Source organism: Aptenodytes patagonicus, chromosome 6 (assembly GCF_965638725.1).
Source record: "Aptenodytes patagonicus chromosome 6, bAptPat1.pri.cur, whole genome shotgun sequence".
In the NCBI taxonomy this organism is placed as follows: domain Eukaryota; kingdom Metazoa; phylum Chordata; class Aves; order Sphenisciformes; family Spheniscidae; genus Aptenodytes; species Aptenodytes patagonicus.
Genome location: NC_134954.1, coordinates 52,675,967 through 52,691,495, shown reverse-complemented (window position 1 = coordinate 52,691,495; position 15,529 = coordinate 52,675,967). Strand labels below are relative to the sequence as shown.

The following is a 15,529-nucleotide window of genomic DNA, read 5'->3' as shown; positions in this document are numbered from 1 at the left end:
TGTTCTGCTTGGATCCTATTGTACTGTGTAGGGCCTGTGCACTCTTTGGTTTAATGTCGTATGAGCAGGTTACAAGACTGGTTCTGTGGCCTGGCTGGCATGCTTCCTGAGTACAGGCTCTTTACCCTTTCTTGAAGGTGGATCCTGCTCCCATAAGCTATCAGACGCATTCTGCTTAAGCCTCTGAAGGGCCTTGAGCATATTCTTTTTCAAACCTCCAATTTTGCAGGTTCATGATTTCAGGAAAATACCTCACAACTGGGGAAAGAGCCAGGGCTTTTTAAGGACTCCGAAAGCACTTCTACTTTAGCTAGTGTAAGAAACATACAAATCTGTAGGAAGCAGGTGCCTTTATATAGTTCCTTGACTCTATTCTGCTATCTGTTACTTCTCAGCCTTGAGGTCCTCCTGTCTCTCCTCCCTCAAAGGAATAAATTACAGTATCTTTTCTTGTGGTTCAGACTTTAAAACTGATTTGTCTTGGCCTGTAATCAAGAGGACTTAATCTGAATAAGGATCCTTGACATGTATTAACCATGTTTCATGGTCCTAATGGGATTCGGGTCCAGCTTTAAAAACTGCAGTTTGTAGACTGACTGTTCTCTACTACCATCTGATAGGATGTGGAGAAGTGGTGTTATGTTTTCCAAATGTTTAAAACCTCCTGTGGATTTTTTGTATTTTCTATTAAATTCTTTTTAGAAATCTTAGTTCTTCTGGCTAGGATATCTTGTCTGCATGATATTACGTCATTCATCTACTGTAGTATCCAAATCTTTTATACTCATTAATAATAACAATTTTAAAAAGACCTCTCCTGACTAGTAGTAAGCCTGAAGGTAAATTGTGGGATTTGGGGGACTGGGGTGGGTTTCTTTAGTTGGTTGGTTTTGGTTTCTTATTGAACATGTTCAGGTGCTGGTGATAAGTCAGAAGAGGGAAAGCTGAACTGAAGAACTGTGCTTTAATTTGGTTTCTGCATAGAGATCCAGGATACTTCTTGTGCTTCAGGGGAAGTCTACACTAACACTGCCTGAACTTTTGCATTACTAAGGCTGAAGTCACTCAATGAAGAAGCTTAAGCCTTTTAAGAAACTGTAGAACTAGCAAAAAAAACACTGCCTGATGGGCTGTTTGCCCACTTGGAGAGGTTGAACATTGTTTCCCTCTTCATAAGTTACTTTTCTTGGGGGGAGCATAAAAAAGCAGAAGAGTCTGGCATATCTCTTCCTTTCATCAGTCTAGTACCTGATGTGGGAAGGGAAAGGAGGTTTGCCTGTCATCACCCCAGGTTATATGGATGTCCCAAAAGGGCTGAGAAATGTCATGGAATGTAGGCTTGATGCTAGAGGTGGTGAAGGCTGCCATATTCAATTGATGGTGCAGGATAGATACGAAAGAAACTTACTGAGCCAAAAGGACAAAATCGCTTTTCTTAGACAAATAGTGAAACTTCTCTCACACAGTGATTAGGGCAGATTAACCTTTCCATAACCTATTGGAATATTTTTTTCCTTTTTATGTTGACACTGTTGAAAGAGGTGAGCTAGTGCCTCCAGTTCCCTTAGTGGTGAAGGTTCAGTCTTAGGCTGAGCATGGTTTCTCATTCCGGTATAGGTTGGGAACATTCTAAGCTGTTGGGATGTGCCTGTGGACAGCAAAACTTATGATCTGGTTTACAGGAACTATCTTGTTACTAATTCTTGGCACCAAAGATATGAATAAACAGCCTCTTGGAGGTCTAGAAACTTTGAATGCTGCCATTCTGCAGCAGATTACAGCTTCTGCAGCACTGCTGCCAGGAGAGACTATATGAGTACTCCCTAATCCATTACAGTTAATTAAGCCAATTATCTGAAACAACCTTCATCAGCAAATTAAACTAGCCCTGCTGACTTTGCCTGAAGTGGTCTAAGAAACGTCTGGACTATTCTTTCCTTTGGCAGAGAGAAAGAGGCAATGATCTCTTGTCTAACAGCTAGAGAACAGCGATAGTTCCACTGACGCTACTGCTTGGGGAGCATACGCCAGTTTGGTTCGGCAGGCTTTTGGGGTGAGTCTGTTTGAACTAGCATTTTAGAGACTGAGCGTTAATGGTAAAGTTGACTAAACACTCGGGTTGCAGTGGATGCTACTAGACAAACTCCTAGCTTTCTGACTTACCAGTCCGGATATTTTGTTCCGTGGTTTTCAACAGGATAAATTTCACCTACAAGTGAGCTGCAGGGTTCTTGTCTCTGAAGTACACACAGCAGCAACTCCAGCTATTCAGCGAGTCGTATTTAGGAAATAAAAAAAGTTTTGTAAACAGTATTAAAGTTTAATAAGTTTTGTGTAACTCCTGTTTATATTTCTGTATTAACTTAGTTACAAACAGGGACCTCCTACTATATTTAAACAAATACTTATCAGTGTAGTATAGAAAATAGCATAGCCATCGCTAGTATTGTCTGACTTTTGCATGCTGAGAGAGGACCTGTGAACTAGTAACAGCTGTCTATATAGAATTGCAGTTAGATACTGGGGGGATCCTATTTTGTGGATTTGTGAGCTGCCAAATGAACACTGAGGCTTAGTAGCAACTTTTCAACTCTAGATGTTAGGAGTGTAGGAATTGGATAGCTGAAGCTGAATGCTATTAGAGCCCTCTCCTATTAGTGGGCATGGTGGTGTTGGGTCGACGGTTGGACTCGATCTTAGAGGTCTTTTCCAACCTCAATGATTCTATGATTCTACGATTCTATTCTGGGCACAATATGACAATAAAGTAATCCTGGATAAAAACTATTTTTGTTCAAACATATAGTCTGTTATCCTAGGTTTCTTATCTTATGCTGCTATTGTTCTTCTTTTGAGCTATTGCATACTAACAGGAACTTAGAGCGAGCACTAATAATAGGTTTATGTGATTTAATTTATGACTTTTTTCTGCATTTTGATTAAATCCAGATTCTTCAGTCACTTCACTCAAACGTCAAGTGAAACTTTGCACAACATACTGATACAGCATTTGAAAGAGTTTTGTGCATTTGAATATTCTTTTAAGAATGTACATAAGATCTGTTAAGTATATTTAAAGTTTTTCATTGTAGACGCTGCTGGCATCAGGCTGCTGGTTTGCCCTTCCATCATTTACAAATCCAGTCACAGCAACAGTGAATCTACTTTAAGAAAATTCAGTGGAGTATCTAAAATGGTGAATTTAGTTCAACTGGTAGAGACAAATTTTTTTTCCGTGCAAAGCTATTGTCAATGGTGCTAACCCAAGATTTTGTCCTAAGGCGTAAATCAAGCTCTGAAAAATGTTTATGTTTAGAAACCTGGATCAAACTGTTCCCTTTTATGTATTTTGAAACATAAAAGTTACCTACTGCAGATACTAGGAAACAACTTCTAGCTCAACAACTAATAACCTGAAGAAATACAACAGAAAACCTGTAGTTTCAGAACTGAGAAAGCAAGCTACCTGAAGCTGCAGGATTTGAAGGACACTTTAACTGCTGTAGTAGGGGGAATAAAGGTCTGTGGAGCTGAAGCAGTATCTTGGGCAGTAAATGTCCGTGCCTCCTATGAACAAACACACAAAGCTGCCATGTGGCAGTTTAGGCAATTCAAGACTGACCTATTGTCTCTCTCTGCAATGTCAGCAGGAGGGTAAGCAGCCCATAATGTCTATACGAAGGATTTACGTCTGCTTATATAGATCATTTTTTCAATTCCTCTTTGTCTCTCACTGAGACTTCGTTGCTCTTTATGCTTTTCCTTTATCATATTGTATGACTGTCAGACGCTAGAAGGCTTGAAAATCTTATGTTGCATATTTTGCTGTTTTACCTTTTCTCCCAGTGTCAGTTCTGACCTGATTTCATCAGTATCAAACTGTTAGAGCTAGAAATACCTGCTATATTCGTAAGCCTATCACCTAAAAGCTTGGAATCTCAGCTTTCAAAATGAAAAACATTATTCTCTAATGCTACTGCTTTGCGAAACATTGCTTGCTAGGATAATTTGGACTTGAAGTTGACAAAAAGACAGCATGGTAAAATATTAAAATCTATATCTCATAAGCAAGTATCTGTTGCAGATATTTCAATTTTCTCAGAAACAACTTAAATTCATGTGAAACATTTTTTCCCCATGCCATCAGTATTTCCAGCCATTTTACACTGCTAGTTCTTTCTCCAATGACCAGAAAGATTTCAGTCGAACCCTAAGGTCTATCTATTAAAATATTTCATTTACAAAAGGCTATTAACCACACCAGTGGCAGTATTCGGAATTGTGAGGCTAAAAATTTAGTGCAATGAGTAAAAATTGAAGGCTATTACACAAAGCAATAAAAATAGACACGAGCGCTGCTCAGGCAGGGCATGCTATCTGCCATCATACTGGCTTATATCTGTGGAGGGAAAATTGTAGGAATGGGCTTGCCTCCCTATCACTCAAATCTTTTTTACAATGTAAAAAAAAATAATGCAAATACCAGTTTCTACTCAAAACTACTCATTTGAATACATGCTTACTGGGTTCTTTGTTCCTTGCGCTAAAGCCTTCGGTAACAGGCGTTGCAAGAAATGAGACTACAGACTCCGTGTCTGAGCTTCCTTTTAGACTTCTAATGGTACAAGCAAGTGTAAAAAGGATCATTAATCTAACAATTTCCACATTTCCATGTTCAAAATATTTTTAATTCTCCAGACCAGAGAAGCAAAGAGAAAAGAGGGAAAAAAATGTCCTCCTTCCGCTCTTCAAAGCTCATTTCAGATATAAGGCTCCCACCCAAATTGAAGGAATCTCAGGTAGTGACATGATGAAGACAAAGCCTTGGGAAAAGCATTTCAGAATCCCCTCTTTGCCATTGCAAAAAATCTATATAGCAGGAGCAGTGCTGTGCGCTGTTTTTTCCCCGAGAGTAGCACTAGCTTCTTTCTTTAGTAAATAAAGAACATGTAATGCTGTAAACATTCCTCATATAAGAGGTATGGGCTCCATTTATGGTTGTTGCACAGTTTGAGCTGAAGAGATAAAACATAAAGGAAATCCTGATCAATGGGAAAAGCTTGACATCCCCTTTTTGTTTCTAAATGGTACGGCAATAAGGGAGGTGTGCCATGTTCAATAGCTGCTATTTTTAAATGCCTGTCGGTCTTCCAGTTAAGCTTCCTCAGAGCTGTATGGGATGTTCACGTTTTTAAAACTTCCATAGTTTCATGGAAAAGGTAAAATCTTTGCCTGGCATGAGTTCAATATGATGGGGACCGTGAATATGTCATTTTGCTTTCCGTGGAGCTGTGATGTAACAGTTTGGTGTAGCTTTGTCTGATTATATATATTCTGTATCACCGATGTTGGAGGTTTTTGGTTTTTTGCAAGTTCAGGACTCCAGACTATCTCACCATGGATCAGATGAACACCAGTGCTGAAAAAAGGACACCTATCTGTGACTAGGACAGGTCCCAAACAGCAACAGCCTCATCAGCATAAAACTGCTGTGGAACTAAATCATCTTTTAAGACAATCTTAGATAGGAAAGTCTAAGCAGTCTAAGCCTAACCCCAGAAGTATCCAGCTGCTACACTTAAACTAGAAGCATATTTCTACATTGCTCTATAGAAGATTTCATGTATACGTAAGGCATAACTCTGTTGTTTTATAGGCTGTTACAGACTGCTTTCAAACTTGCATTTAAAAGCCTAGCTTTCTGTCTTCCTTAGCACATCTTTTGCTTATTTTAATATCAGCCTGCGCAATATCTTGGGAGGAAATAAAGTTGAGATTCTACATTTAGAACATGCCGACTCCGACAGCACAGAGCCAATCTAAGTGAGATGGGATGCGCAAGACTCTCCTTGAAGAACGTAACACACAGATGTGTTAAAAAAAAAAAGTGCTTTCTCCAAAGCTGCCTCCCAACCTGAAGCTCAGAGCAGCTTGAGACATCACTGTCCATCTTAAACATTTCAGAGGATTTGCCAAATGTGAACAAAAGGCAATTATATACATGAGGGAAAAGTGACGTGTTTTCTTTTGGTGACAGAACTTGAACCTGGCAGAGTATGATTTTTCAGGTTTGCTGTGTTAAGATACAGTGTATCTCTCCTTTTCTGAGATACTCATCCTCATTTTACTGGTATAAAGCTCCTAACAAATCTGTATCTGTTATCTATATTTCTTAGTAAAAGGAGAAAACCTGCATCTAAGCATAAATTAGAGACTACTGAATAATTACTGTTGTTAGGCTTAAGATTCATCGAGAGACTGCAAAAATTACATAGTTGTTCTCTTCGATCGTAATTCAATCGATCCCCTCTTGGTTTCTGATATGCAAAAGGAATTGGTCCAGTCTAACCACTAGCACATACCTACAAGTATTTGTGAAATAACTTGACGCTTAAGGACAAGGTAATTACAAAGGTGGTAGCAGCATAACTAGTATTGTCTCCAGTTCCTGCATTTTGTTATGCCATCAACCAGTTTTCAGGCTGTTACAATATGGAATTTTGGTCTTACGGCTGCAGACAAAAGCCAAACGTTCACTTTATTTTCACTAACAGTGGCCTCTCATTTCACTGAGTAGGAAATACTTATTGACTCACATAAGAAAAGTGAGACTAGGCTACCTTAGAGCACTTTGTTTCTCTCCTTTAGTGACAGTTCAGGAAAAGATGGTGAATTACTCATCATACATGGCTACTTTTATGTGAAGTGTGCTGTTCTCTTCAGGCACAGACAAGCACACCCACTCCAGCACACATGGAGTTACTGATGCCAAGCAGCAAGAATGTGCCATCGCTTTACACTGTACGTTGTTGTCATAGAACCAACGGTTGGACATCTGCATTCCTAAAGCCTTGCCAAGATAGAAAATAAGACAAAATGATCCGTGATGAGATTCAAACTCCTGAAAGACCATACCACGTTGTAGAATTAGGAACGAGGTGAAGACATGCACATTTCCGCCCTAGAAATGAAATGTGTGCATACCTCTCACCAGTGAGCAGTGGGTAGTGGTGCTCACGAGGTGTAACTGGGCAGCTTAGCAATGCTATTTCTTCATTTGTTTCTAGCTCTATTTTTCTACTGTTAAAATCCTATCATTCTCCCCTCACTGAATAACGATGATGAAACATGTCAGTTGGTGCAGAACGTGGCTATAAGAAGTGGATTGTTCTATTTTTTGGAGGCAGTGCAATGTATTGCATTGATCTTTAAACTACTATGTGGTCTGGATATAAGCTGTATGATAGGCTGCCAATCACGCTGTGGCAGCACTTTCGCTAGCGATGTCTGCATAGGACCACTGAGAGGATCACAGCACATTTTTTTGATCAGAGAACTCTTGGAATTTGCTCCTTAAAGGCAGAAATACTTACAGCATAACTTTTAAGTTGATACATTTTGGAGGCTTTTTCCAGAGTACCGGGGGGTAAATAATATCAGCATTCCCATCTGCCTTGGGCTTTGAGTCTATTCTTAACTGAATTATAAAATTTGTAGATGTGAAGTCAATAACTACTAACAGCTATACGAGGAGATAAATAAATCTGAAGATAAAGTCAGCCTCTGTTCTCATTTGAAGATTTGCTTACTTATCCCACAGGTTACCACTGCGTGTGTACACGTGCATGTGTGTAAGGATACAAAGATGATTACGCGTGTGTGAGGATATAAGAAAGGATACTTGCATTACTTCTAACTTTCGGTTTCTTCCCTCTACTATTGCAACCGCTGCCCTAATGCATTCTATTCATTCCTCCATTTGGTGATTTGCTTCCTTTAGGCTTAGTATTTGTCTGCCAGCTGTTGGATTTATGTCCTTGTAACAGTGTTTCTCAAACTCTGACTTGCCATAAGAACATAATTTCAAAACAACTGCAAAATGTGTTTTAAAAAAGAGTTCATACAGGCAAGCCAAACGCAGGCAAGGAAACAAAACGGTGGAAAATAAAAATGATAAATGGACATCAGAAGTTTAGTTTGATTTTTATTTGACTGCAAACGAAACCTACCACACCAACACTGTGTCAGATGGTGGTATTTCTTTAAGGTAAGGTGATACCTGTACCAAAAAAGGTTGGAAAGATGCTGCTCTACCGAAAAGTTTGCTATTTCAGGTCTTTTCTAAATGCATGAAGTTTGGCTGTGCAGATGAAATAATGAGTTTAACTAGAAAAATATTTGAGTTTTAAGGTTCAAGCGTTATCCTTCAGATTCTGCATAGGCCTTTACAACAAATATAACAGCAAAAACTTAGTTCATAAAGAGTAGTTTATCTTTTTATTCACAAAAGTACAAAAAAGTTTAAAAAAAAAAAAAACAGGGAAAAGAAATGATGAGGTAGCTCCGGCACTCATGGAAGAGTATGGTTGCAATGCTTCTGAGACCGAGTCCCACTTTGGGAAGTGCTGCCTCTGCCACGTCTCCGGTGGAAAGAGTCCAGTCTCCAGGCCTGCTGGGCACGTTATAAACCCGAGCAGGATGGAAACTACCTAGAAGGGCACCTCAGCAGCGCTGCAGGGGAACAACAACCCGAAGGCCGCCCAACATCCCACCGCAGGACAGGCCGAGGCTGCCACTAAGGGCAGCGCGGATCAGCACTGACATTTGAAGGCCGTCACCTGCAAACCCCGCTCCCGCGGGGGCCCGCGGCACAGCCCGCCATGCCCCACCGCCTCGCTCAAACCGCCGCGGCTCCCCGCCGTGGAAGGGCAGGAAGGGGGCGCTCCCGCCCCACTGCCACGGCCACAGCCGAGCAGCCGCCGGGCCCCGCGCCCGCCGGCTGGCGAGCTGCGCCCTGCGAGGGCTACGGGGCAGCGGGGGAGGGCTGCGCGGAGGCGACAGCCGCCGGCTCCGGGACGCCGCCCGGCTCGGGCGCGCTGCCGGCTGCCCCGAGGGGACGGGCTTGCCACGCACCTGCCCGAGACCCGCGGGCGGGCGGGGCGGGACTTACCTGCCGGCACCCGCCTCCGCCTCGGGCGGCGCGCGCACAACGGCCCCGGCCGACCCGCCGCCCCCAACGACCGCCGAGGCGGCGGCCGCCGCGCGCGAGGCGGCCCCGCGCCCCCACGTCCCGCGCGCGCCCGCCCGGCTTGCCTCCCGCGGCCACGTGACCCCGCCTCACATGGACAAGATGGCGGCGCCCAGAGCCGTCAACGTGCTGCGGAGCGGAGGTGAGTGCGCGCCGCCGCCGCCGCCGCCGCCGGGGGGGAGGCGCGGACCCGGCGCGGCGCTTTGCCCTCCTTCCCGCCGGCCGCCGCGGCGCCGCTGTTGAGTTGGGGCATGCTTCGAAATCGAGGAGCAAAAGGACCCGCCGCCGCCGTAGCGGGGAGACCGCCGCGCCTGCCGGGGGCGGCGAGAGACCGCTCCGCCAGCCGCAGCGCCCGGGGCGCGGGAAGGTGTCCCGGGGAGGGGGGGTGTCGGCGGGGCCTGGGGAGACCGCAGCGGGGTCCCGGAGGAGGGGCCGCGCGGAAGTTGGAGGTCCCACGCACGTACGGCGGCGAAGCGTGGGACAAGCGGTGTACTCCTGCTCTGCCGCCGCCCCGGGCGCGCAGGCGGGGGTGGGGCTCCGGTGGGGCTGAGCCCACCCGCCTTCCCCGGGAGACGGGCGGTGACCTGAGGTGGTGCGCCATCCGAAGGGGAAAAAAAGAGTGCCGTGTTAGGCTCCGGCCCTGTCCCCTGGCAGCTGTCGGGTCTGTCCTTTTATTAAGGCGTGTTCCCGTGGCGCTTTGCTGGGAAGGGAGGCGGGCCTGGCCGCCTCACCTGGCCGACACCAGTCAGAGCAGGGCAGCACCGGCTGTCTTAGTAGTGACGTGCAGTACAGGTAGGCCACAGGAGTATTTTGCTGTGATAATTTTTGCTGTTACAATTTAAGTGTTTGACAGAAGAAGGAATCTGACGTAAATATACATGTTTCTTCTACCAACCCATTCAACTGCAGAACTTTTTGCATGTTGGCACGTCAGTGTATGTAATGGTTTTCAGGTCCCGTCATCCCTCATACTCTGAGGTCCTCCTAAAAGCACCTTTTCTATCACGTAACCTTTCACAGGGTAATCGCTCTCGTGTGTCTTATTGACTTACTAATACATAAGAACAATCGTACAAGATGCTGTACTTTGCTGGAAAATGCGTTATTTTACTGGCGTAACGTTATTTACCTCTCATTCCTTCCCCTCAGTGTTTTATCGTCTCGTGTTAAATAAGATTGGAAGCTCTTGGGGCATACCATTCTGTGAGTGTTTCTTTTTAGCACCCGTTGCAAAATCTTAAATGTGTGAACAGAAGGAAATACCCCACAATGATCTTGATGAAAGACTTTTATGATTAAATTTTTTTTTAAGACTGTTAAATACTTAGTGTAGTAATACGGATAGAGTGATCCCAGATTAATTTTAACTTAAACATTGAACTGAATGCTGTGTGCTTTTAGCTAAAGCATAATATTGCAATGCTTTACACCTGGCATAACAAAATTTCAATCCCTTTTCTCATGTTATTGATCCTGATCTTCTACTGTACCTTTATTTTTCATTCTATCCAACAGTCTTGAAAACCGTTGGAAAATGTAAAGGCCCTTTCTTCATAGTCAGTCCTGAATTTTGCGGGGCAGAAGTGCCACATCAATTTTCTTTTTCAGCAGTGAAGGCTCATATCCTTAAGGAAATTTCAGTTTGACTGGACTCTTGGAATCTGAGCATCAGCTGAACTCTAGGAAGAGCTGCAACATTTGGCCTTCAGTCTCCCATTTGTTTCATTTCTAACAGCTGTCAAAACCTTCGCTCTTTCATGTGTGTGGAATGGAATCGCATTTTTTAGTATAGAATACCATACAAACAATGGGGGGTTTTGTTTGAATCTTGAATGAATTGAAATTTAGTGTGCAGCTTCATACTATTCTTCATTATTTGCTTCAGCAGTTCTGTGTCTGCAACCTTTTTGTTCCAGATGTTGTTTTGGTCATGTGTCCATGCCCTACCCACTGCCTCCCGCCCCCTCCACACCTAGAAACCTCATGTCTGTCACCTAGTTAAAAGAGCCAAACCGTTTAAATTTGTTAAGCCTTCGTACCTTCCCTTCAGGCATCAAATCTTGTTCAGCTCCCCTAGTGGATATGCGTTTCCAGAAGTTGAAAAAGCAAAACTGTCATAGTTCAGACAAGACTGATTAAACTAAATCAAATTTTCTCTGAATTGTTCAGTATAATTTAATTTGCAAATACTGAAAGACAGAAGTAATTTAAATTAGATTTCTGTTCACCTAACGGAATCTATTCTACCTAAATTGAATGAAAATTACTTTTTTATGGCCTCTTTTGTGACATTTTTTCATATTTCTGATGTTATGTTTTTATAAATGATGAAAGAAAAATTGTCTTTGTTACGGAACTGTTTCTAGATAAGTGCATTTGAACAGCAGAGACCTTGGAAGTTTGTATACTGGTTAAATACTTCCTCCACATATCAGAAGGACTTCAGCTAGCCTAAAAAATCTTTATTATATTTGAAAAAAAGAAAATAAGTTGAATGAAGGATTGTAGGAAGTTAAAAAGACCGTGTTTGCCTTTTCAGTAGGCATATTAGGAATTTATTTGAATAGTCTCTGCCTTGCTAGTGTCAGAATTGAAACGCTGTCGACCCAAGGAGAAGGTACGCAACTTTGTAAGAGTGTGAGTGGCTTGTACAAACCTTTGTGAAATTCTTTATGCTCAAACACTGCATTTCAGAGCGGCCTTGCAGTGGGTTGAACCGCATTTTAGCTGCCACCCTTTCTTGAAGAGTATTTGAAAAGAATTCTACAGGTGATGCATAGAAGTGCGAATTGCATTTACCATTTTGTAAACGAAAACTAAGAAACATCCAGAACACAGACACATCGAATCAGTGTGTCATGTCACGGTTTGTACTTGTAAGTAGTATGGATTGTATGGTGATTCATTGGCTTGTAAATGGTCTAATTACATATTATGACAGCTTCAGGTATTACAATAATTGTGTCTGTGATACTTCATTGGTCATAAAAGAAAGTAGAAGACATCAAAGAACTGCATGTCTACAAATACAACTTAGATGGTTCAAGGCATAGTAGTCTCTTACTGATTTATTCATTTTAGTCAAGTAAATTACTGTAGAGTAGAAGCCCCTAATTTCTTGTAATGAAGTTTCAGGACTTTGAGCCACAGGAAAATAACTGATGAGAAGACATGCCTTGTAAAATGAGTAACTGTGTTAAATACTGATACAACCGATTTCTGATCTTGCTTCCCTATCTCTAACTATGAATAGGTATTCTGTAGTAATCTATGTGGCATATTATTGGCCAGACTTTTAAATTTAAGTCACTGTAGACTGATGGTGTGTGATACATCTCTTAGATATGTAGTCTGTGTTCCCAGGCTGTTCGTTTGCTTGTACACCACCTTGTTAAGCCCATTGTGGAACTGGGAATTTATATGCAGGCTCCTAAATGGGTACCGATAAACCTGGAAACTGCTCTCGGGTAGAAGCTGTAGCTGTCTCCAACACCACACTATGCGAGATGTTGTGAGATACTTTTCTTCTGCAGATGCAGAGCCTTTTTGTTTTCAAAATTTTTCTGAGAATGTTGCTCTTTTCCCCTCCATTAGTAAAATGAAGAGGAGATACATAAACGTGTTTTTAGCCTTTTTAAAAAAAAAAAAAAAAAAGCAGAAGGGCAGAGCTGGAGTTTGATTTTGTTGCAATACAGCTTCAAAGCCTCGCACTTCCAAGTTTGCCTGGAAGTGCTGAGTCTCATTAGAAATCAGACTTTTTTCTTTTTTAATATTACAGAGCATTCTTATTTGGGCCATATAGATCACAAGCTTGGTTCATGGGTCTTGTCAGTAATGCATGGTTGAGTATTGTCTGTACTTCATAGTTAGTCTAGGCAAAATTGAGTATTTCAAAGGAATAATAAACTTCTCCAGCAGGGTATTTATATGAAAATCATCAAACTATTCTGAAACACTACAGAAGTTAGAAAGTAGAAGTTCGGACCCTGCAGAGAGTAGACTAATAGAAGAAGGTGTAGCAAGTGACTGAGGCAGTATGAAGTGATTTGGTTTACATCCTTTAGATAGAGTGCATATATATAACTTTATGTAGTGTTTTTCTTTGTGGTCAGACATGGCTTTGCCATTTAGGATGGTAAAACTGGTAGTCAACTTTTAAATTACCATTTTATGTTGAACTCTGCATGTCAGTGTACAGAAGCGTGCTATGGAGTCTCCAGCTGGGAGGTGGTTAAGTAAATAAATAAAGTGCCTGCTGTAAATCTCTCAAATCTCCATTTCTGTGGCTTTTTGATTTCCAGAAACATGGTCAAGATCAAATCGGTCACCATACTGAATAACATCTATCCAAAACCGTTGCAGTTTTCAGCACCTGCAAGGGGAAAGGACTGTCTTCACTCTCTGGGAATCTTTTTTGCAGCAGTTTCTGATATCCTATTGCCATCACTAACCCACTTCTTCCGTAGATGGGAACCTGGACTTGCCGGCATGTCACCTCCTCACCCACACAGCCTGCTACAGAGAATCTAGCATCTTTCTGAATAGTTAGCAGAATCAGCATCTGAACTGAGTTGAGGCATTCTTCCCCCAGTGTGCTTAGTTTCCTTTCCTCTTATATTTCTTTTCCTTTTATTCATGAAATATTTATTCATTATCCAGAATTCATCAAACACCTGTGGTCAGCTTTGTTTCGTGAATGCAGATGAGGGTGCCAAATGGTCCTCGGGGAAGCAGGGGACACCCCTGTGAAAAATAAGGTACTGAACTGTGTTTTAGGGACATGTAATTTCCATTACCTTAACCTTAATTTGGAGTTGATCTTTATCAATATTGATATTCAGCCAGTTTGTGCATTCTGTCCAAATGGGAACCTGTTTTTTTCACTCCTGGAATTGGAGTTGACATAAAACATTTGACCAAACTTAAGAATTGAGTGAATTTGGGTTAGAAGATGGAGCATTAATGACTGTCTAATACAAGACTCCTGTCTCTTGAGTTAGCCGTAAAAACTTTACTGAATCTTTCACTAAGCAGTATTTCTGATACACACGGTCCATATCTTGTGTTTTGTTAGTCTGCAGCCCTTGATAATCCTCATGGTCTCACGAAATGCAAACTTTTCAATATTTTTAAGAGGAAGTGAAAGAAGAGCTCAAAATAAGGTAATTTTCTTTTTTTTGCTGAAGTCAAAGCATGCATGCCAGATTTTTTAACTGCCATATGCTGCTGAATCAATCTGTTTCCATCTTTTTGATGATGCGTTTTGAAATAGGAGTTACATTCATTTTTAAAAAAAATGTTGTAGCTTGCCCTTTGATAAGTGTGTTTAACCATAAACTTCAACATATATGAGATTATTCTCATGTTAAGAATGAATCATAAACATCTTCTTAGCACTATTAATATTCAAATGCTAAAAGTATCTCTTCATCCATATCTTCATCACAGTTAAAAAGAAACTTAGAAATGTACAACTCAAAAAAATTAATCCTCACCTACGGTAACTTTCAATACTTTTAAGCTAATGCTTTTTAAAAAATTAACTGTAGCATATATAGATAACAGTTTTGGGGAGACTTGACTAAAAATTTCCTGGTATTCCAGAATGATAATGAAATACGTCCTGTAATTCTGAGGTTTTTTTGGCAGATGAGAAAAAGTGATTGAAAACTTTCGCTAGAAAGTTTTCAAGATCAAATGATGCTTGGCTGCACTGTGCAATATATGAGCTGGGCAATTAGCTGGAAGAAAATATTTATTCATATTTTCCATTAATTTGTAGACAGACTTGTCTCCAGAGTTTAACATTAGCATTATCAGCTGCAAATGATGCACGGTGGAAGTTCAAACCATTTGACTGTAGTACACTTTTAACATTTTTCAAATGATCCTAAGATAGTTTCACCCCTGTCTTGAAAATAATCAAGCAGACGAGGAATTATTCCCATTTCAACAGTGCAGCAATGAGTAACTCTGGGGGAGACATGCACTTTCATGGTTTGAGGCACGAGAGAAAAAAATATTCCCCTTTCAATAAAGTGTTTAATTGTTCTCTTCTTTCAGTTGAGAGGTAATGTATTGTTGGCAGCACACAGCCCCTTTGTTCTGACAAGATCTATCACTTCTGGCTGTGGATGGATTTGTAGGGTGTGGTTTCTCCCTGAGCTTAGGTTTCTCAATCAGCCATCATCAGCTAAGATTGACTTTAAATGAAGGAAAGTCATTCGCAGATGTCCGGCCGTGGCGTGAGTTGGATCAACTTGTTGATCTACCTGAAAACCAGCTGCCGCGGTGGAGACTGTGTTCGGCTTGGCAGCTCCCTGGTCCAGTTTGATGCAGGAGGGAGGGTGGCATCCCTGCTCCTCCTGTGGCAGCAGCCTACAGCCAGGCTGGCACAGCTGCCAGCTTATCAAGCAGCAGCGTTTTCATGTGCGGTTACATTTAAGTGGTCTGTATAAGTGATGTTAGGCATTACCTGAGTGTTTTTAGTTGGTGGCTAGC

At 41.9% G+C, this 15,529-nt stretch overlaps 1 protein-coding gene across 1 annotated transcript in view; it reads left to right on the top strand.

Moving 5' to 3' along the window:
- Positions 1-9,109: 9,109 nt before the first annotated feature.
- METAP1D (methionyl aminopeptidase type 1D, mitochondrial) overlaps positions 9,110-15,529 on the top strand; it is a 49,588-nt gene continuing 43,168 nt past the window's right edge. Inside the window, exon 1 of the mRNA XM_076342611.1 lies at positions 9,110-9,170. Within this exon, the coding sequence (XP_076198726.1) occupies positions 9,122-9,170 (49 nt within the window). The 5' untranslated portion in view covers positions 9,110-9,121. The remainder of the gene's footprint in view (positions 9,171-15,529) is intronic.